The sequence below is a fragment of the Macadamia integrifolia genome, chromosome 8 (assembly GCF_013358625.1).
Source record: "Macadamia integrifolia cultivar HAES 741 chromosome 8, SCU_Mint_v3, whole genome shotgun sequence".
Lineage (NCBI taxonomy): Eukaryota > Viridiplantae > Streptophyta > Magnoliopsida > Proteales > Proteaceae > Macadamia > Macadamia integrifolia.
This window is the reverse complement of record NC_056564.1, coordinates 6,631,428-6,655,258: the sequence shown is the minus strand read 5'-3', so window position 1 is coordinate 6,655,258 and position 23,831 is coordinate 6,631,428. Positions and strand designations below refer to the sequence as shown.

The window sequence follows — 23,831 nt, the reverse complement described above, 5'->3', positions numbered from 1 at the left end:
TTTCTTCTCTGGATTGGATTTCTTCTGAAACACCCAGTTTTTTTTTTTTCTATGAAAATAAATAATTCTCTGAAAGGATAAAGATTCCCAGAAATCTCAAAATCTAAATTCTAAAATCTAAAATAGCAGCATTACAATCTTGGCATTTGATGGAGTTGATCAGAATTTTATATGTTAAAACAACAAACTAATGTAATAGCACTTGCAAGAACCTCCTCCATTCATTTTTTCTTTTTATAAAATATATATGTACAGCTTGTGTGGCTCAAGAATCAATTTTCACATATTTTAACTCGAGCTTAATCTGTCATTCCGTACTGAGAAATTAGTAAATTCTTGCTTGAGAATTTTATAGTTCTTGGGTCTGGACCAATCTTGGTCCATTTGTTGGTACCTCTATTATACTGGACCAATCTTGGTCCATTTGTTGGTACCTCTATTATAGACTATGTAGTTTATAAACACCATGTTATTCATTTTTCATGTCTAGAAACTAAAAAAAGTTGATTAATTAGTATGTGATAAAATTGTTTTGTAATAGAATGGAGTTTCCTTTCATCCATGGTGAATACAGAATCTCTTAACCAAAGTTATTTTTTTGGTTGTCAATAGCACTCTAGGAATAGTGAAAGGTATTTTCTACGTTTTGTCATAAGACTGGGAATAGTGAGTTTAATGAAATACGTTTTCGAGTTTTATCTAGTAAAAGGATTATAGGAGGATAGAGAAATCATGATGCTCTCTTGTTGATGTCCAAATAGGACTTTAAAAATAGTGAAAGGAATTTTTAGGATAAGCTTAGTTATGAGATGTATAAAGCTTAATTTTTCATAGAAAATGAGGGATTAGAGAGAGAAAGAGAGATTAAGTCCAAAAGTATGAACTTTGAAATTGTCCTATCTACTACTTCCATGAGTAATACATGCATGATGAAGGGGGGCCATGCATACATGTTGCATTAAAAAACTAAAATCAGGTAATGAGATTCTCACCAGCTACTCTTGCAACTTGACTTATGATAACTCCACTTGGTTGGCAAAAAGAATTGCAAGTTGGAGAAGTTTCTCTTTCTCTCTTTACTTTGTTGTTTGGTCACCAAAGAAACAAAATCCCTTTTTTTTTTTTTTTTTTTTAATTTATTTTTTATTTGGGTTTTTGTAAGAAGGAAAGGATGGGGCTTGCAAGTTGATGTGCAAGTGGGTAAGGCGGCTTTTAATGATCCTCCCGGTGGTTTCTTTGTTTATATTTGAGTGTGACTGATTTCTTTCGTTCCGTTCCTCTCACTGACTTTCTTTATTTTGAATTATTTGACCACACAAACATCACCGCCAAACCCCTCAAAATAAACACTTGTGACTTCATCACCAAAGATTAAGTCCTCCTTCATTGCTAAAAATCCTAATTTTTTGATATTAAGTTGCTAACACAAATTTAAGATTAAACTAATTGTTGACTATCTATTTGGTTAACCTCAAAAATGCCCCTTAGCAAAGACTGGTTCCAATCAACTTCCAAGCCTAATGGCATCAACACAATGGAGTATTAGTCAAGCAAGCTTGTCTTAGTAGTCAAGCTATGACATCTCTCTCTCTCTCTCTACAAGCACATACGGAGGCATAGGTTAAGGCCAAGTATTTTGTTGCAACAGCAAAAGGTCAAAGTCAAATAGCAAAAGCCAATATAGAGGAAACTATATTGGTACACTAGGATAGCCTAGCGGTAACAGCTTTAACTTGAAGAGACGGCACCTAGGGGAGGAGGTCATGAGATCGAACACTGTTGTACACTTTGGGTGTGTGGATGTGTGGGTGTGTGTGGGTGTGTGTGGGAATAGGTGGCCGTTGGCCCTACTAGCGCCGCTAGTAGTGCTTAGTAGGATAGAGTAGCAAAAAAAAAAAAAAAAACCTATATTAATTGGCGCATTATATTGATTCCCCCTTCATTTTAATCCATCTATCCTTCAATTGCCTTCAAAATTATAATTATAATTATTATTATTATTATTTTTTTATAGTTTCACCTCTTTTGTCTTTTTGCTTTCTTTTCTTTTATCTTTTCTATTCATGTTAATTTTTGATAAAATATTTTTTTCTTTTAAATTGATTACAATAACAACGGGAAAAAGTTGTGCACACCACCCTTATATCACATACTAGCACCCTTTGTCTATTTGTCTTTTTTCTCGATCTTTTAAAATGATTCCCATCCCTCTCATGTATGATGTCCTATTTTAATACCCCTATTAGTGTGGCTCGCTAGTTTACCAAAATTGTTTATTCCTCCCCCATAAGAAATATAGATGATACTATATATATATATATATATATGTTTTAATTATTTCATAACAGACAAAGAGGGGTGAGGATTAATCAATGATACTGTTCCTATGGAACAAGGATAGTGTCTATCCCTAGCTTATTCTCCTCATCATCTATCTATCTATCCATCTCACACAACCTCCGATTCTCATTTTATTTGTCGTAGTTGTGTCTTCACATGCATTTCATGTGCTGCCCTTCTTTTTAACCATCTCTAAATCAAAACCTAAACTCTCTCTCTCTCTCTCTCTCTCTAGATTGCTGTGTGTGTGATATACGCCTACACAGGGACATGGTCCTATGTTCGATCCCCCACCATGCTTTAATTATTTTTGGAATAGCATAAGATAGGGCCATAGGGGGGACAATGTGGAGAATCGACCACCCAATTGATTGAGGAAGTGCAAAAGATAAACAGGTTACAGGATACAGGTGGGTGGGACTTAAAAATACTTAATTACTATCTCTCTCTCTACTGTATCACTGCTATGAACTGAACTGAAATATGAAGTACTGATCATGAAGAGACACGACTCTGATGAGAAAGAGAGAAAGAGAGAAAGAGAGAGAGAAAGGGTTTTTTTGTTTCTCTCTCTCCTTTGCAGTCTTTAATCCCCAGATTCAGAATTGAGATGGACCAGGCTATTGTGTTCCTTTAATTTTCTTGTTAACAAATTTGTTACTGGTTAAAATAATAAAAAATTTAGATTTCAGTTTTGTAAATTCAAACCGGATTTTAGATATTTTTGTTAACTAAAACTTTAGGTGGGTAGTTTTGTAAACTCAAATCTAATTTTGGGTATTTTTATTAACCAAAATTTTTTATGAATAATTTTATAAAAGGAAACCAAAAATAAGTAATTATGTAATTTTCCCATAAAAAAACAACATCGCATTCCTTCCTAACAGTGACAGTAACTCTTTTAACAATTTGTGACTGAGAAGCTCGTGATGATAGGTGATGTGGATGGGATGGGGATGGGGATGGGGATGGATGCCCATACTATGTTAATTAGAGCAAACATTAAAGAAAAATAAAGAAAAACAAAAATAGATTTACACAAGACACCTAGATTTCTTGAGGTTCATATACTGACATAATGAAGAAGAAGATAATTCATTATATAGGTTTTACAGTGGTAATTAATTATCTTTCAAAAACACATGACTATGTTAGAACAAACATCAAGAAACAAAAAAATAAATAGACAAAAGATTCACACGACATAGAGATTTAACGAGATTCACATACCAGGGTGGTGTGCTATGTCCTTAAGCAAAAAAGAAGATGTTTCACTATGCAAAAGAGAGATTACACCCAAGTAGCGGCAAGAAAACTCGTCCTAAAACCCTGGCTCGAAAAACCCTAAAATACAATGACTTTCTCAACAAAACAACAGTACATTATATATTCTAAGTTGCGGTTCGACCTATTGGGTCGCAGTCGATTCGGTTGAACCATACCGTAGCCCCCGCACCCCCATACGAGATCAATGATGGGCTCCAAGCTTGAGCCTATTGGTCCAACCCCTTTGCTTCAGTCACAGATCTCAGAAAACTTCTCATTCAAGTCGCCACCAAAATTCGTCGGATCGAATCAATCTTGAAAACGGATCAAAAATTCGAGGCAAACTTAACAGAATCACAGTTAGATACTCTCACTCAACCCTACCACGAAAATCCTCAAATCCCACTTACTTGCTCTATAAGACAAAAGTATATATATATATATATATATACACCTCCAAATTGAGTCGATCCATTGAGTTACGACGAATCAACCAACTCCTCCACTACCGTCACAGATCTGAGGAGAAAAATCTCACTCGAGTAATCACCAAAATATATCCCAAGATTTCAAGACAAATATAACAGTGTTCAACTCAAAACGGATCTCAAATTGTCAAACTAAGGGCTAGCTAGACAAAGATCCCCAACCCTATTAGCAGCTCTGCTGTATCATTTCCCTACCTATATATGAAGTCCTTGTTTAGGCCCAACTCTTTTTTATAAGTGTATATATATATCCGTTTCAAGTCTCAAAAACGAACAAAAAGAAAGGGATAAAAACCATTTCCATCAGTTGGAACTTGGAAGTGATGATGATGATAATGAAGAACTGAAATGTAGTCATAGTACGTAAGCAAATCCCACCTGTGACACCTCTCTCTCTCTCTCTCTCTCTATATATATATATATATATATATTTATTTATTTATTGATCTCAATCCTCTTTATAAATATAAGAAACACGGCAAGTTAATGGAGGACGACCTCATGCCAATATATATTGGTCGATCTGTGTACGTAAAATTATAACTTTAATTTTGGGCATGTCGCACGTTGTGGCCTTTCGATTGGAGTAAGAGGCCAATTTGACCCTCCCCTGACCTTAATTAGAGTAAATTAAAGAGATCAATTAATAAATTAAACTATTCAGGAGATCTGAAGAAACTGAAAAGAACATTAATCCAATCATCATGGGGGCTTTGGATTTGGATCAATTATGTAGCATGTGAGTGTATAGTGATAGATCCATTATCCATAAAGTTACCAAGTCGATCTCTATATATGGATGTATTAATCTTTAATTAATTAACTACTCATCAATCTTAATCAAAGATAAGATCGAAGGGGACAAAGAATGTTAGAGATGTAGGGAACCCGTTATGCATGCTTGGGGGTATTGGCTAGCTCACTCCTGGGCTTGAGCAAGCGGGAACTACCTCTCAATGGCATCTTTGAAAATTAAACTACTTCTCACTAGCATCTTTGAAAATTAAGGTTATTGTGAAAGGCAAATCGCTTAGTTTTACTACAAACCACCTCAACAGTAGAAGGCAATCTCTCAACACACTTATTTAGTTTTACCTTGCCTCCCAAGTCTGAAAATATTATCGATGATCTATGCTAGCATATCAAATACTCATCAAAATACTTCCGAATGAACTAATTGTATCATTTTTAAAAGAAAATGTGTCTTATTATCTTCAAACTATTTGATGACAGAAAACTGTATTGAAGCAAACACCATGAGTTTTCTTTATGGATTACAGCTTGTGAAGGCAAAAGGATGGAGCATTGCAGAAGTTTGGAGCAATTCAGAGGAGTTAAGTCATCTTCTTTCGAACAGAAGTACTACTTCATGGCCTTGGAGCGTTGCTTCTATTTTTGTGGACGTTTATGATCTCGTACCACTAACTGCATTTCTACTCAAGCCTACTAACAAAGTGGTCTTGTTTTTAGCTCATTTGGATTATGTATCTATGAATAGAAAACAAATTATCAACCTCTCTAACAACAACATAGATGTACAAACAGTTTTATTTAATGTTTAATTTATTCTTCTTGCTATTTAAAAAAAATAAATTTAGAAGCCTGATTTTTGTGCCAAGATTTATGGGTTTGTGAGGCATTAATAATAATCGTATTGCTCAACCCAAGTTGTAGGAGATCAGGGGTGGGGGTAGGGCATGACGGCAAGGGTTGGCGAGATGGGGAGAGGAAGAGGGAGAGTGAGGGGTAGGGGGAGTTGAAGAGCTGTAGGATTTTATATTTTCCTAAATATCGTTTTAGATTTTATTTCTTTGACTATGAGCTTGGATGGTAGGAAAGTTCCTGCAACCGGGTAGCAACAAAAAAAATTACCCAACCTCCACCTTTGGAAAAGCTAGAAAAGAGCTACCATGGGCTTGGCCCATTAAGACTATTAATAATGTTTGCTGGCCTAGGGCTTTGGTAGTAAAGCGGAGAGAAATTTTGTTAAAGGAAAAAGAACTGATCGCACCACCCTATGCCAAGACATAGAGTGCGATGAAAATACCACACTATCCCCCTAATTGGATATCTACGTGTCTCCCTTGGTTGTCCTTACACTGACTCAATAACCATGTGACCATGTATCGATCTCCATTCCTATTTTTTTTTTATTAAGGACCAAATTTTTTCTCAAGCCATAGTGAAGGAAGAATTCCTTGGATGGATGACTGGGAAATATGTAACAACAAATAAAAAGGAGAGTAATAATGATCATAGATGGGTAGGTGTTTTTTTTTTAATTTTATTCACACCGTTCCATATTTGAAATTTCTACAGCACCTTCCAAGTGACAAATATCTATGTGACGAGGTAGAGATGCCTATACACTTGCTGTTGCAGAATTACTTTTCACTAAAAATTAGCCATCATTTAATAAAGAGCCCGGTTCCTCTCCTGGACCATGCAAAAAGACCTCATTCTGGTCTTGACGTTACTCATCTTCTTCCCATTTAACTTTGTTCTCATCTTTCAACGCTCACTTTTATCACTTCGGGATCTCCGGCATCGGCAAGCAGTCACAAAACCTGCAAGAAACTCCGGCAGCTCCGCCGCTTTGACGTCTAATCCACTTGATGACCTTTCTCTTCCTACGTTTATCTTCAAAATGGTGAGATTTTATTTCTTACTTTCTAATTTCAGAATATATAGAATGGTTGTAGTGTTCATTTGCAGTGTTCATGAGATATCTTGATTTGTGGGTTTCAAAGTGAAATAAAAATTTTATATTCATGGCTGGAGAAATCTGGATCTCTTCCACTTTACATATTGAAATACGTCGTTTACCCAGGGTCGTGCGGTGGCCCCAAGAAATTAAGTGCAGCGACGAAGGTTTGATCACTAAACCTCGCTTGAGGTGGAGTGCCATATCTCTTTCAAGCCAACTGCAATAACCCCTCCGGATTAGATTCAATTAATTAATTAAGTAGCCAAATATTTGTTTGCGAATTGTACAAGGATTAATTAAACTAAATCTTCTATCAAAAAAAGTAAACTAAATCCATGTCTAGCGCCTTCCATTCTTGTTTGGTGTAGAAGGAAGAGTCATCGTATTGGGTTTAACTCTCTCTTTCTCAAGTCTCTGCTATTATCTATGTTGCCTCTAACCCCCTACCCATGGTAATCTCTCCTCTCTTGTTTCTATCGTTCGTTAACTTACCTAGACCAAGCAACGTGTCAATCCTCTCGTTTTTTTTTTTTTGTGGTCAGTTATAAAAGTGCTTTAACTTATTTCTGCATTTAAGACGTGATTGGTCAGCCAATGAATGGCTTTCATTTAGAATCTTTGAGAAAGGGAGGGTGTGTACCCTCTATCTTTTATCCTCCTTACGAGCGGCTTGAAGGTCCGGTGAGAGCACCTTCTAGCTACCTTCGGTGACATGGTCTGCAAGTTGTGATGGAGACTCTGCTACGACTCGTTTCTCATTCATGGAGACAGTGATGTCTAACCTGAATTGCAGCTCCTTAAAGGGATGAGAGTAAGGTCGGTATCTGGTAGGAGGAATAGAGAGAGAAAAGTAATAGAGAGCAGATAACGGCAAGGATTTAGGGCTCACACTCGAGGATTAGATCGGCCAGTATCCATTCAATACGATCCTGAGTCAACTCAGTCCAAACTCGGGCGAAATATATATGTTATATATCAGCCATGTCTCTTAAAGAGGAATTGGTGTACATGTACTTGAATCGGTCTGGCTGGTACCGATTCAACTTGGCCGATATGATCAGATCCCAACCGCTAATCTATTGAGAAAGGAGGGAACAGAGATGGGTCGCCCACTTGGGTTGGCCTGGTTAGTCTCTCCTCGGGTCCTACAGATCTAGGTGCGGTTTCTCTTAGTTGTATTTTTCTTAAGACAATATAGATTTTGAATTTTTTTTTTTTTTTTTCAAAAAAATCCACTATGATTTCAGATGCTTTAAGTTTAGCTGTGTAGTCTATTGTCTCTAATCATCATTTAGAGTTGAGATCTTCAGGTAATGGGGATGCCCTAATCCACAAAATCTTGCAATTGAGAAGATAAGATGACAAGTATACCTTGAATAAATAGTGGGTCCAGATATTTAAGATTTTAGGTGAGCGACTAAGACTCCGTTTAATATGATTTCTTAGAATTAATGCATTACCAACTTATAACGCATATCAAATGCAGCCTCAGATTTCATTGTTTAGGATTTTTAAAAGTTCACCACAGTTCAAAGTTTTGTACTCAGATAGTGTTCAAGTTCATTGTGTCAAATTTTCTTTAAGCTCTAGCTTGGAATGAGAGGGATAGAAGGAAGAACCAAAGAAGATGAAGGGCAACTATTTGATATTTTCTCAAACGTGGTAGGCAAGTTTGGGTGCCCACCCACCCATTTGATTAATGGGTCGGTCCAGGTCAGATCCATGTGTATGGCTCAAGATACCTGGTTTCTTAGACAAGTACCGTTTGTTTGGAGAGAAAATCCAATAATTAAAATTTCTTCCTCTATTGTTTATTCTTACTTCTCTTTTGCTTGGACATTTAAATAAATCTTACAAAAGTTAGGTTAGGTGTAGATTATTCGATGACAAAAGGGATATGATCATAGCTAAGCAACCTTTGAAAATACTAAAAATAGGTATGGCAACGAAGTAGTTCTGGACTCTTAAATGTATCTCCAAAGATAACATAATTGTCTAATTGAACCTCCTAAAATATTGAAAAACCCAAGGAGGGTGCAGGGGGTGGGTTACCTTAGGTTTTCAAATACCATACCTGATAAGGATTATGCCATTACCTAACCATTGTGTGGAGCATGGCTTTTCCCACTTTACCCAACCACATCACCATCTATAACAGTAATAAAGAGTAGTTTAAGGCTTATATATGAAGTTATATGCTCCTTGAAGATAAGGCCAAACTGAAACTTACCGAAAATTAAAATTTTTATATAACTTATTATCCCCACTTAATTATTGGTCGGTTAAATCTTGGGTTTTATGGGTCGGTCCTAGTTGGACCTAAGATTGACACCATTATTCACACACTTCAATTGTTTCTGTCATTAAAAATCTCAATCGATTACTCTGATATCACTAATACGAATTTTAGGAGAATTTACCCCCATAAATCGATTTATAAAATAAAGAAACCCAAGAGGCCAAGACCGCATCAATCCACATTAAATCCTTTTCAACCCCCTCTATAACTGACATGGTATAATACCCCAGCTCAACATTTTAATGGGTAGTCCAAAATATTCTGCTTATTGGACAACATAGGAAACTGACATGATATAATACCCCAGCTCAACATTTTTGTGGGTAGTCCAAAATATTCTGCTTCATTGGACAACATAGGCAACTAGAGGCTCAAAAAGAATAATACCATTAAGATATTTTTTTCTTTTTTTGAGTAGAAATCCCATAAGATGTTTGAAAATATTTATTTCTAAAGATTCCTATAGTACTAATAATGGTGTCACTTTCAAGTAGGATGATGGGTCAACCCCAAAACTCCATCCCAGTCCTCAAAGGAGAGGTTTTTCCACTCTAGATTTCTCAATTGCAATTGAAAACCAGAGTCATAGAACCAATAAATGGTGGGGTTTTTGGGTTAGGGCTTTACCAAACACAACTAGAAGAGAGAGCTCATGACTGCTCCCAATAAAGCATGGAAATTACAGCGCGCAGCATGTATCCAATATATATTTTCTTGAATCTTCCATCATCAAGAGCTTACTCTTTCATGCATATCAGAGCACAGGAGACACCATCGTCCCTTGATGAAAAAGGATATTGGTGCACTCTCTTATTCCCTGACATCACTAGTGTTTTGATCATTGCCAACAACTAGGGTTTTCTTCCTAGGTGCAAAGAATCAAACCCACTTGTTGTGGACCTTTGTAAGTTTTAGTTCACCAACAATTGTGGTTTGATTCATGCAACTACTACAAGGGAAATCGCTTAGGGTTTCATCCACAGTGTTGCTTCAGTGTACATCATACTTCAAACAAACTCTCTCTCTCTCTCTCTCTCTCTCTCTCTCTCTCTCTCTCTCTCTCTCTCTCTCTCTCTAAAAAATAATAATTGTTACAACTCAGCATCCACAACTTGACAACTAACTTTTATTATCATTTTCCAGTAGAAATTTAACCAAAAAAGTGATACATCAGAACAAAGAGAGAGAAAGCAGAGAAGATCCCTTTAAGCTTGAAGACGGGCAATGGAGACACCCAAAGAGCAACAAACAAAGAAGGCAATACCAATAGCAAAGAAAAACAGCAATATTGCTTTTCCAGTTATGACATGGGGAATCAGGAACCATTTTCAGTCCATTGGAGTCCTTGTAACCCTTTTAGTCCTTGCCACCATCTACCTCACAGGAAACAACAACCTGCGGTCCTCTCATGACAGTCCTGCAACACATAAGAATGCCGGCGACTCGCCGTCCCAATGCAATTTGTTTTCCGGCAAATGGGTTTTCGATAACTCCTCACACCCTCTATACTCCGGGAAGCAATGCACTTACATGTCAGATGAAGTGGCTTGTGAGAAGTTTGGGAGGAAGGACTTGAGTTATCAGAATTGGAGGTGGCAACCACACCAATGTGACCTCCCAAGGTGGTTCCCTCTCTCTCTCTCTCTCTCTCTCTCTCTCTCTAGATTCTCATTTAAACTTAGCTACATAATTCTTTAAAATTTGGTGTTATGTGTTTTGAGTGTTAACAAGGTTCAATGCCACGGCTTTGCTGGAGATACTGAGAGGGAAAAGGCTTGTTTATGTTGGGGATTCCCTTAATAGAGGTCAATGGGTATCTATGGTTTGTCTTGTAGAGTCTTCAATCCCTCGTTCACAGAAGTCCATGCATAGTAATGGATCTTTGAACACCTTCAAGGCTATTGTGAGTATCTAATTTTGATCCTAGAGAAGTTTGAATCAATGGGTTAAGCTCATCTCTGTGAAGACTGAGTAAGATCACTCCTTGTTGATGTAATATTGTAGGAGTATAATGCAACAATAGAGTTCTATTGGTCTCCTCTTTTGTTGGAATCAAACTCAGATCATCCATATAACCATCGTGTAGCTGATCGAATTGTCAGAATCAAAGCAATTGAGAAGCACGCAAGATACTGGACAGATGCAGATATACTTGTCTTTAACTCCTACCTTTGGTGGAGAAGACCCACAATGAAGCTCTTGTAAGTAGAATTATTCTCCTTAAGTCCTAACCCCACAACCTGGTTTTTCATTTTTTTTTTTTTCTTGGGGGTGAGGGAGGTGGGGGTGGGGGTGGGGGGCGGGGGGGTGTGGGAGAGAGAGAGAGATTATAACACAACTTGGCTTCTAAATCATAGTGGAGTAAGTTGAAGAAATGCTTTTGATACTCAAAAAAGCTTTGAAAGTTAAGGACAGTGATTGAAGTCATCTCTCTACTAACTACTACTGGTTGGAGGCCTATAATTTATTGGTTGTTTAGAGTTCTGTCAATTGAAGGGTTGGGGGCAGAAGAGGGTTCAAGTTTTCAACAACATTTTATTATTTAAAATGAGAATTTCTTTGAAAAATGTATCTGAAAGAGTTAGATATCCATTAAAAAAAAAAGTCAGATCTTATATATAAACTCTTTCTCCAATTTTTATGTTTCCTAGAGCCATCGAATATAAATACTTCCCCCCACCCCCCACCCCCCACCTCTTCATGATCTCTGGTCTTCTCTCCCTCCTCTTCTCCCCAGGCATAGAGGAAGGGAAGACAAGTGTATTGGCTCCCCTCCTCTAATAGAGTCTTCTCCTTTGCCTCCGTTTGGTCTTTTATCAAATCTCATTCTTTGGTTGTTCCGTGGCATAAAGTTGTTTGGTTCAAAAGTCACATTCCCTGCTATAGCTTCACCTTTTGGAGATACTGTCCAACTGTTTCTCTACTCAATCATTCTTCATCCACCGCCACATCCCTACCAATCCTTCTTCCTGCCTCTGCCCTCATGATACTGAAGGTATTCCTCATCTCTTCTTCTCCTACCCCTTCTCCTCTCATATGTGGAATTCTATCCTCACTAAGTGCTGGCCGACTAGAAGACCTATTCTCCCTTCTAATAGGGAATGGATCTGGATTGACATAACCTTCTTTGGCTCTACTATTTGTGACTCTGTGGGCAAACTGACCTTTTATGCTATTATAAACCACCTCTGGATGAAACGTAACATCCGTAGATGAATTCCCAAATCTAGATCTCATGATCAGATCTGAAAATCTATCTACTTTGATGTCATTTCCAAAGCTGTCCTTTAAACCCGTCCTATCCCTATCACATCCAGAAATTCCCACATCATTACTTTTTGGAACCTTCAGGTTGATCTCATCCCCCCCCCCCTATGCTAGCCGATGGTTCTGTGTTATTTAGTTTTTGACTTTAGTCTTTGTACTTTTAGTTAGCTCTTTGCTCTTGTTTTGATGCCTTGTTTTGGCTTCTTGTTGGTTAAAGCCTCTCTCCCCCCCCCCTTTACCCTGTATTTTCTTCTCCTCTTGATAATGAATTATTTATTCATTCAAATATATAAATATATATACACACACACACACATATCCCTATAGTCCATTCAAAAGCATTTTTGTCGTTCAAATTTCTTGATTTTTTTATTGAGAGGAGGTTAGGTATGTCATCAGTTTTCTTGGAGATAGCGGCTCAATAAATAGAGCGCTGAGATAAGAGGGCATAAGGGACTTTTTTAAAGGGAGGAGGAGAGAGATAGACACAGATCTGGGTATACCAACGCATACCCAACATTTTCTTTTTTTATTATATTAATGACAAAACCATATTAAATTGTTTCATTGTATAAAATTATCTTTTTGAGTATATGAAAGGTAAAGTTTTTTGGAATAATCTTATGAATACTTTGCTCATTTTATATGCTTTGGCAACCAAAACGGTGTAATAAAGGAGTGAAGATATATAGGAGTTAGTCTATAGTGTGTTTGACAGATAAGAAACTGAAAGTGGGATTTTGGGATAAGGATTTTATGGGGAAAAAATTAAGATATTTTTCCAATCTCTTTTATAATTTCTTGCTCAGAAATTTAAAGCTTATTCAAAGAGAGAGAAGAGAGGCTTAGATCACAGTTATTGGTTAAGATTCTAATTATGAGATTCTAGTATCCTAAGGAAATTCTAGAATCTAGAATTTATCAGCTCTTGAATTTAAAGATTTTGTGATTTAGAAGCAACAGCAAGAATACAAGAATCATTCCTTTATTTGTTTCTAGAATTAATTAAGGTCATTAATTTTAAACTTGGATTCTAGAATCTAGATATCAGAATCCACCCAAATATGGCTTTCCAATTTCTTTACATATTCTTATTCTAGCTTAATCCAATGATGAGTTAAACATCACTAGAGGGGAGAGAGAGAGAGAGAGAGAGAGAGAGAGAGAGAAATTGATTTGTATTTGTTTATCTAAAATGGGTGTTTTTATCAGGTGGGGCTCTTTTGATAGATCTGATGGAATCTATAAAGAGGTAGAGATCCTGCGCAGCTATAAAATGGCACTACAGACGTGGTCGGACTGGCTGGATATGCATGTGAACCGAAACAAGACCCAGTTATTCTTTGTTAGCATGTCCCCCACACACTCGAGGTAAGAAAACTTAATATATATATATATATATATATATAATAATTAAGAAAGGCAATTTCTAGCAAATCATATTAATTAATCAACTAATTATTATGTACATTAATTCTTACACTAGTATTAATTATCTACAATATATAATCTAAGAAAAATAAGTAAAATATGGAAAAATATCATCCCAAGTGGGGATTTCTTTCCACGCCCTTTCATATAATGAGTCATCGATCCTATAGTGAAACACTCTCTCTCCATAAAAAAAAAAAGATGGATCCCTTATGCCCCGTTTGTTTTAAAAGATGAAAATGGATGGAAACCTTGTGAGAGTGAGTCCCACATGTGTTGGATTGGGTTGACAAAGAAAGCAAAAGAAATGAAATAATTGTATATGTAATTTTTAGTGGTGTGGGATTCTATGGGAAAGAGAAGAAATGGAGGTGGGGTGGAAATCTATGATGAAAAGAGAAAATAGGAGGAGCGAGGTAAACCTAAAACAAATTTTCCATGAAGTTCCTGTTAGATTTGTTTAGGGTTTCACATCAAACCATAATTGGTTCCCATACAAACAACTAGAACACAACATCAATTAAAATATAAATGTTTGTATGCTGAGGACGATCCATACCTCCATGGTTCTCTCATTTGAGTGATAAAGTGGGGAATAGTGAATAATGGATAAATATTGTTCTGCATTCAACACCCTAAACCACAACGAGTTGGGTTAACATATCCCTAAATTTAAGAGTGGATCGAACTGATTCATGTAACTCGACTTGCACCCATTTAATCAACCTGAATAATTAATTAAACTCATAAATCTAATAGTTCCACCAATTTTTTAAATTGAAAAGAATTCAAAAGTGAATGGAATAGGAAAAATTAAGTGTCACATCAACAAACATCCATTATTGCATTAAATGACTATGTCTCAAAACGTTTGCACCCCACTTATCCAAGAGAGTGGATCAGATTCACGTACGAGAATGTATGAGAACGACCTTGGTCTATGGATTTAGAATCAATTTTCTATCTCTTAATTTAATAGATTCTAAATCCATGGACCAAGGATGTACGAGAACATTCTCGTACGTGAACCTGATCCACTTCCCTTATCCAAATCCTCATATTTGTGGTAGTTTATGGAAAACAAGTGTAAGTTTCTCATCAATTTTTTATTTTTTTTTTGTACCTTTCATTTTTCTCTATCAAACAAACAAGGCCTTACTAAACAATTCCCCCGCATTGTAGTTTGTGTGATTCTCTGGGTCGTGAGAAACCTTTACCCTAAATAATATTACCCAAAAAAAAAAAACTCAATTATTTCATGCTCACTCTTAATTTATTTGTTGTGATGGTAGGAAGAGTGAATGGAGTAATGAAAGAGGAGGGAACTGTTACAATGAGACAAAGATGATAACAAAAGAAGGATACTGGGGAGAAGGTTCAGATCCAAAGATGATGAGGTTAGTGGAGGCGGCGATAGAGGAGTTAGGGAAGAGAGGATTAACGGTGAAGATGCTGAATATCACACAGATGTCGGAGTACCGGAAAGAAGCCCACCCTTCTATATACAGAAAGCAATGGGACCTTCTCACCCAGAGACAAATCTCTAACCCTTCTTCCTACGCTGACTGTAATCATTGGTGCCTACCCGGTGTACCAGATAACTGGAATGAGCTTCTCTACACCCTCCTCCTCCCTTCTTCTTCTTCATGATACCGAGTTTCCAAAGTGGAAGCCCAAAGTTGTAGTTGTAATTTGTAACAAAATACGGAGTAACAGCAATTGTGAAATTTTATTTGGAAGGTAATGGATCCATTCATAGATTAGATTAAGCATATGTGACCCATTCAAGAGGTGGGACTGGAAGCCCAAGCCCAAGAAGAAGCCCATCTGGGTTTTCTGTTAAGTGGAAGCCCTGGTTCATATCTGCATCACATGGGTCAGGCTTTTGTACGTATTAAAAATTCATCAATTTTCTAGCCCAGCCCAATGGTTAAGGGAGCGAGGTAGCCCATTTGAACACTCTGGGCCGTAGCCCATCTGAAAATCGAAATCTCTAAGCTCCGTTTGGTTGAAAGCACAAAGGGAAGGGAACTGAAAGCAGTTTTATAAAGAAAGAAGGTAATTCTCACCATATTTGACAAATATACTTTTCAGTTGTAATATTAAAAAAAATAAAAAATAAAAATCGTAGAAATAATTAATTTACTATTCGACTCAATGTGTTTCGGCATAAAATAGCTAGAAAAAATTTTACATTAAAAAAATCCAAAAGTCCACTGCTTGTTTTTAAATCTATAAAAAATTTCATTGCGGAAATTGTTGGATTTATGGGCTAAATTAATCATTCGGGTTGATTAAATGGGTGAGAGTCAAATTGCATGAACCGGTTCGATTCACTCTCAAGTTTAGAGATATGTTGGCTCAACCCATTGTGGTTTAGGGTTTTGGGTGCAGGACAGTATTATAAATACTAGGTTTTTGGTCCCTACAGTCATTATTCACTATTCTCCACTTTACCACTAAAGTGAGAGAACCAAGAAAGTTTAAGGGGCTGTAAAAGATCCATAGCAAAGCCAAGAGAGCGAAAGTGGGAGTGACCAATATCAATCTTCTTCAATATACTTGATGAAAGGTACAATTAAATCCTCTATAATTTTATTAGATTTGTGTTCTTATTTCTCTATGTGATTTCTTCAATTGGGATTTGGATTTGTACCCATAATAGATCTAACAGAAATTTTACAAAGAAACCGAATTATGTTTTTGGATTTTTCTCTGTTATATTATAGATAATTTGCAAGTTTCTTGTAAAATATTATCTCGTAAGATTTTCAATATCCTCAAGGACCCCTTTTGTTCCTTAGATGGAACACATATGGCCTTGTATATGTGGGATCCATCATTTATGGCCTTGTGTCTATGGGACTCATCACATTTGGTTCTCACAACCATATGATCATATGATGGGAATTGCAAAATTATTTTTGGGTAAATTAGAAAATTAGAACAGCATAATTCAAATGTGGTTAAGCAACTCTAACCAAAGAAAAGAAATAACATTCAAAGTTTTTTTTTTTTTTTTTTTTTGAATGATTTCACCTTTTGATTCCTTCACCATGGGGATTAGCAAAGTCAATGTCTAAAAATGTGGATAGTTTTGACATGGTCAATAGAGGATGGAAAGAAAGTAATAATGATCCATATGTGCATCTCTGATTTAAGTGGATATCGTGGTGGTGGGTTACTGCGTTAGTCTCTCCAAAGATTAGTCAAAATATGCGTAAGTTAGCTCGGACACCTCGGTTAACAAAAATAAAAAATGACTCAATGTCTAAAGAGAATGGTAAAGGGTGAGAAGAAAGTAATAATGACCCAAAAATCTAATAACTTGGTAATTTCTCACAGGTGAAGAAATACTTTTGCCTTATTATTATAGTTTTCGGTATGCGAAGAGTTTTCCTTCACCCACCGCAAAGGGAATCAGCGGAACGGTCACATATGTCAGCCCCCTATTGTAAAAGGTTATTTGTACACTTACAAGTCTAATTCAGTGATGATTAAATAAGAGAGTCCCTTTCTATCAAAAAAAAATGTTTTGTCCAAGAGTGAGGCTTTTGTGCCAGTGTCCTAACCAATGAAAACGCACATTTAAGCATTGACCAAGAGAGAGTACGGTGATCATTTCGCACCCCTAATCTAGGTGTAGAGGTGCCCTACCATACAGAAAATTGGTTCCTAAACAAAAAGAAAGAGTCCCTTCACCATGGGTGAAAGGGAACTCGAGCCATCCCGCATAATAGTATTAAAGGAAAAGATTCTTATTTGATGGTCATAAATTGAGGATGGAATATTTGGAATTCCCAAACATCACAAGAGCAAACATATATATCAACCGTAGATCAGATCATGGTTTGAGATATCAGTCTTGATTCTAGATTTGGATCTGCCCGTATCGACATTGATCGAACAGTTTTACCTTTGTTTTCACTAACAATTGGGTTTTTTTAATCCTTCAACCAATACCATTCCAGTCCGGTCCAAAAGCAAGAATCGATATCCAATGCAAGGTTTTAAAATTCAGGATCAATTGTAAGATCGATCAAGAGCAATAATGTTATGATATCGATTCAATTCAGATCATAATATCATATCCAACAGACTTACCCTTACTTATGCTATCTCATCTTCAATATTAGAGGTGTCAATCGGTCGGGCCTAGTAGGGCTTGACTACATGGAAGCCTTGCACCGTGAACACCAGTTTAAATAAACGGGCCTAGTTTTTTGGGGCATGGTACGATTTATAATAGGACCTGTGGGTGTCAAACTTTAATTAGGCTTCCTTAAACTGGTTACGAACATATATAAGTCTAAACATGTTTTAAATAGGCTTTAAATGGGTCTACCCTAAAATTATTTTTTTAAGCTAGTTGAAGACCCCAGAAATATGTGACACGAATTTTTAATAAAGAAGAAAAGTAATATGAGACTATGGTTGTTTTTTAAAAAAATAGAAGAGATTATGACCATTACAACTTACAAAACAAAGGTTAATTAAATCAAATATTATTACAAAGCAAAGGGTAAGACAGTTTAATTAGTTTCTTACTAGTAGTGGTAAAATAGGAATTTTATATAGTATTGAAGGGGTCAGACTACAACGAATCGATTCAAGCATGACTTATAAACGTGTCAATTTGGTCGGGCGCTTGACGAGCTAACTACCTACACCGTGAATGCCCATTTAATAAATGTATCAGGCTCAATCAAGTCGGTCCATATAAGACTGTAAACATGTCGGACTCGATCGGACCTACCGATACGGGCTCAGAATTGACACATACCATTGTAAAATGAAACTTAATTTATTGATCATTACATATATAATTCATTTAAGATATTATAAGAAAGTACCATCCCTCCTATTCTCAATTCAGAATTGAAGGATTTTTTATTGAACGAGTTTAAATAAAATATATATATATATATATTATTTACCTTATCTTATAATAATAACTCAATCAAAATGTCTTCCAAGAACTTAATATATTTGAGTTATTCTGTTTTCATTTACTCTTCTTTACCATCTCACCAAAAAAAAATTTACTCTTCATTTCCTTTTTCGGTAAAACTCATTATCATTTTTAATCTCTCTTACCGTGAGTTATGTCAAGAGTCCAGACAGTTGAGATTCGGATTCACTCTTGAGTCTTGACAGCCTAGGATGTTGGTCTGCCTACTCCACGTTCCCACCATACCTTTTCTGCGAGTTTAGTCTCATAATTGTCTTATGAGACGGTGAGACTTGAGATGCACAGACAAGTGAGACAACCCATGTAAGAATTAAGAAACCTAAACGGAAGATCATTTGTCTCCATCCAAAATTCTGAAAATTTCCAAGTTTCCAACACTAATCTCTGTCTTGTTTAATGATCGGTCGTCGTTGATAAGTTGAACCCTTCTTGGTTTATTCTGTTCTGCAACTCCTTTTCTAAGGATGCAGAGATGGAGCAGGAGAAAAACCCACTTCCCTGTTCTTGCTTTGTTCTTCTCTGTCTTCATAGTAGCTTCAATTCTTTACAACGAGCGAAACATTCGGAAAATACATGATAGGAAGGAAGAACAGCAAGTACCCATCAGAGACTCAACTCTCCTCACCTCTGTTCCTTCCAAAGTTTCTAGCAAACATAAGCCAATAGTAGCTGCAGGTGGGTTTTGCTCCAATTTTCTATTTCTTCTTTGATTTGCTTGCCCAGATTAAATTCTGTCGTTTTCATCTACTTCTCTGGTTTCGCATTTTTTTAGTGCTTCTATAATTATTTAATGGGGTTTCTGACTTGATTTCGTTTTTGATGTCACATGGCTTGGCTTTCATGAATTCCTGTATGTCTCTTTTTTGCTGCTTCGATTTGATCTTTTCGGTTTTGCTGCTTTTGTGGGATTTTTTTTAGCTAGTTTGGATAGATTCACGAAATGCGATTCTACTCGAAAGTTCCATGGTCGGAGAACAGAGACGGTTTACCAGAAGCTGGATTCCAGTCAACGGAGAGAAAAGCAGCACAGATGCGACTTGTTTTCGGGCAAATGGGTCTTCGACAATACTTCTTATCCGCTCTACGACGAGTCGCGTTGCCCCTACATGTCCGATCAGTTGGCATGTCACAAGCACGGAAGGACTGATTTGGGGTATCAGAACTGGAGATGGCAACCCCATGACTGCAACTTAAAGAGGTAGTCCTTGCTTACTTTGGGAGCAGTATTCTCTCTTGATTAGGAAAACACGGAGTGGGTAATTCTGTATGGAGAATGCTTCTTTCAGATTTTTAATGTCTATGTTTTGCAATGTATAGATGGAATGCGACTGAGATGTGGGAGAAATTGAGAGGCAAGCGATTGATGTTTGTTGGGGATTCACTGAACAGAGGACAGTGGATATCCATGGTTTGTTTGTTACAGTCAGTAATCCCGGTTGACAAGAGATCCATGTCTCCAAATGCTCCTCTCACCATTTTCAGGGCAGAGGTGACCCATTACCGCTCTTAAGCCTTGATCTCTGAAGCATGTTCACTAACCACTACTCTTGGATGTTCTTGAGCATGCACAATGATGCATCAAGCAGTGTCAATCTTGATAGAACAACCATCTGCATTTGCCTCCTTTTTATTTTTTTCCGCATGAATCATTTGCATTTGTCTTGATCTCTGTATGTTCATGTGTATGTGTTTGTTGCAATTCAGGAATACAATGCTACAGTTGAGTTCTACTGGGCACCGCTTCTTGTTGAATCGAACTCCGATGACCCAGTGAACCATAGACTGAATGATCGCATAATGCGACCTGATTCAGTTTTCAAGCATGCATCAGAGTGGGAGAAAGCTGATATTTTGATATTTAATACATACTTGTGGTGGAGACAAGGCCCAATTAAGCTATTGTAAGTGTAATTTCTTCTTTGATCCACTTGTAAACGAAGGGTTGTAGCTGGGAATTGCTGTTCTCAGACATTTTTAAAACCCTGGCTTCGTGTTGTAGATGGAGTGATGAAGAAAGTGGGATATGTGAGGAGCTAGATGGCGTAGGAGCCATGGAGTTGGCAATGGAGGCTTGGGCAGATTGGGTGGCTTCCAAGGTGAATCCCCTGAAGAAGAAAGTCTTCTTTGTGACAATGTCCCCTACCCATCTCTGGTGAGTCTCACACCCTCATTCGGAAGGGTCATTATCATTTTACCATTTGTTTTATTTTTTATTTTTTATAAGAGTGGAGTCTGCAACTTGTAACATGACTTTGAAACCTCTATGTCTTCATCAACTTAGTAATTAGGCAATTTCCCTTTTAATGTTGAGGAAAATGCGACTTAATTCTGTTTAATTGTTTGGGTAGCCTTGCTGCTCACCAATACATTACCTCACTTGTAGGAAATCTAAGAGCCATAACTGCAGGTTGAACTGGTTCTGTATCATCACTGTTATTATTATGTTGGTTTGAATCATTAATGTTATATGTTTAGGTGCTTATATTGGTGACCTGTTTAACAATATGGAAGCAATTTTCTCCAATTAGAATCAGTGCTAGCATATTTTGTGTTGTTAGAGAGATTATAAAGCCCAGGCAACAGCTTGACTATCCATTGATAATGGGAGGCCCAATGCTTTCATACTGGGATAAAGGATAGTTCCACTGATTTGAGCTTTGGATTTTAGGGCAGTTCGGATGGATAAACATAGTAAACCAGCACTAACATGATGATGTAAGCTGCCATATTTGGATCTGCTATTAAAACATTGCTGTCCATTGATCAATTTTATGTGTTTCTGGATTCAGTACACTAATTGTTAGACACAGTTTAGTAGGCATGCTGGCTTTTCTATTTGGATGTGCACTATAAGCATGCGAATGTTTTTTGAAAATATAAAAGTTGAAATTAGCTAATTCAGATCACTGCATCAATTTAGAGCTATCTATTGATTGGATGTTTTGGATGAATGGGTGTGTCCTGTTGTTGGTGACTGGGTAGCCAGCCTCCAAAGAAAAGACTCGGGTGCATTTGGGTCTTCCTTGCGAAAGTCGTGGTCACGGATTTTCATATTTGGAATACATCTTCTCAAACTAGAGACACTACATTATATTGACAGTAGTGTAAGATAGAGTAGCCATGGCATCTACACAATCTGAGACAAATCAAAGACCAAATTTATTACTGCATTTTGTTCTTCTAAATTGTCATTGTTTTATGTTGTTATCTAATGGGGAAAAAAATTGTCCTTTTGAGGCTGAGTTTGATTGGAAAGAATGATAGAAATCGAAAATTTCACTGAGAAAATTGAGTGCAGCCCACATGTTTCTATCAATTTTGCTCACGTTTATTGAGGTACAAGTGCTGGACATTACTTTCTTATAATATTTGTGATATTTTGGAACAAAAATGTGGTAACTAACTAATTCAAAAAGAATGCAGCCCACTATTTCACATGTACTCTACTGACACTTCTCCACTCAAAACTGTTGAACATGTGTGTGACAATCTTATTGCTCTTTTTTTTTCTTTTCTCCTTTTGTGTCCTTCCTTTTGTTTTCAGTTCATATAATCATCATCTCAAGCACACACATATATCATGTCTTTTATATTGGTAACTTCTGTTATGGAGGACCTCACATAGGTTTAGACTCCTTATTTCAATCAAGTGTTATTCCTAGCGCATGTACAGTACACATTGGCATGGGTTCAAATCATTCCTAGTTTGGTATGCACTTGGTAGGCCAATAACCAAATTCACTTGGATTTAACAATTGTGACTGTCCAATAGAGGACCACCCTTTGAAAATCATCAAGCTTAAACATTCAAAAATCATTAGTCAAAACAGTTATGCCACGCGCTGGGTCAGTAACAAAACAGATTTCTCTGGTTAGAAGAGCCTTTTGCTTTGTCTGGACCATGGCCTCTGTACTTGACATTGTATGTTGCAATGTTCTTTCGCTGGAAATGTTGATCAGTTTGCATTGTGGCTTGTTACCAGTGGCTTAACATTTTTGACAAGCGTAATATGGGTGAGACATTCCTGTAAGGCTTAGAATTAGAATTGTTGAAGGGTGTGTTTTTTGGCTTGTTGTCAATGGCTTAATATTGTGTGTGAAGTACCCTGTAAGCCTGTAAGGGCTTTTAGGAGGATCATCTAATACATCTTTGTAGTTTTTTCTGTTCAACCCGACAGGGGATTTTGCATTCCTTTTACTTCGTGCAACTTTTGGGATTTGAAAAGAGAGGTATTTCACCTTGTTTTGGTGCATGCAGGAGTCGAGAGTGGGCGCCAGGTACCGAGGGGAACTGCTATCAGGAGAACAACCCCATTGACATGGAGGGTTACTGGGGAAGTGGGTCTGATTTGCCCACTATGAGGATGGTGGATAAGGTGGTGGACAGATTGAGATCAAAGGTTTCTGTTCTTAACATCACTCAACTCTCTGAGTATCGGAAAGATGGTCATCCATCCATCTACCGCAAATTCTGGGAGTCACTGAGTCCCCAGCAATTGTCAAACCCTGCCAGTTACGCTGACTGTATTCATTGGTGCTTGCCAGGAGTGCCTGATGTATGGAATGAACTGCTTTTCAATTCTTTGTAGAGAAGGAGAGCTGTGAATTGAATTTTAGCAAAGAAAGAAATTTCATCTCTGAGTTATTGGATGGTTGATGTGAGCAGATTTTGGCCTTTTTGTATATAATGGTTGAGGCCAACCATACTACTATACTAGGGTCAGTGAGATTGCTTATTTTTGTGGGGAATAGAGTGGGATGCTCCAAATTAATGGGTTAGATTTCTTTTCAACTGTAGGCCTTATTAGAACATCTCATTGCACAGCATTCAAATGAGATGATAATAGAACTAGTGATGTGAAATACTACTCCAGCATTATGTTGTAGTACACTCAGACCACGGTAATACAGGGTTTCAAAATTCCGTGAATCGGATTGCGAATCAGCTGGGACCGATCTTGATTTCTGCTATTCTGAATCAGAATATTCACACCAAGATTCTCCTGAATCGGTGGGTTTTTAGATCAAATGCGGATTCTAGGGTTCTTGCGGCCAATTCTG

At 37.0% G+C, this 23,831-nt stretch overlaps 2 protein-coding genes across 4 annotated transcripts; both read left to right on the top strand.

The window, feature by feature from the left end:
• Nucleotides 1–6,522: 6,522 nt before the first annotated feature.
• LOC122086154 (protein trichome birefringence-like 34) lies at nucleotides 6,523–15,542 on the top strand. 3 transcript variants are annotated; one of them, XM_042654877.1, is made up of 6 exons: nucleotides 6,523–6,744; nucleotides 10,247–10,722; nucleotides 10,832–11,003; nucleotides 11,105–11,301; nucleotides 13,580–13,738; nucleotides 15,091–15,542. In XM_042654877.1, exons 2-6 carry the CDS (start codon nucleotides 10,325–10,327, stop codon nucleotides 15,446–15,448), a joined length of 1,284 nt encoding a protein of 427 aa, XP_042510811.1. In that variant the 5' UTR covers nucleotides 6,523–6,744; nucleotides 10,247–10,324; the 3' UTR covers nucleotides 15,449–15,542. The 3 variants fall into 3 exon arrangements, with proteins under 3 accessions (XP_042510811.1, XP_042510810.1, XP_042510812.1); XM_042654876.1 differs by having other exon boundaries at nucleotides 10,244–10,722; XM_042654878.1 differs by lacking the exon at nucleotides 6,523–6,744 and adding an exon at nucleotides 9,778–9,900 and having other exon boundaries at nucleotides 10,244–10,722.
• A 3,408-nt stretch (nucleotides 15,543–18,950) lies between these two features.
• LOC122085535 (protein trichome birefringence-like 35) lies at nucleotides 18,951–23,549 on the top strand. The gene is made up of 6 exons (XM_042654012.1): nucleotides 18,951–19,445; nucleotides 19,689–19,968; nucleotides 20,088–20,259; nucleotides 20,475–20,671; nucleotides 20,770–20,922; nucleotides 23,029–23,549. The coding sequence occupies exons 1-6, from the start codon at nucleotides 19,235–19,237 to the stop codon at nucleotides 23,357–23,359; spliced, it is 1,344 nt and encodes a 447-aa protein (XP_042509946.1). The 5' UTR covers nucleotides 18,951–19,234; the 3' UTR covers nucleotides 23,360–23,549.
• Nucleotides 23,550–23,831: the final 282 nt, after the last annotated feature.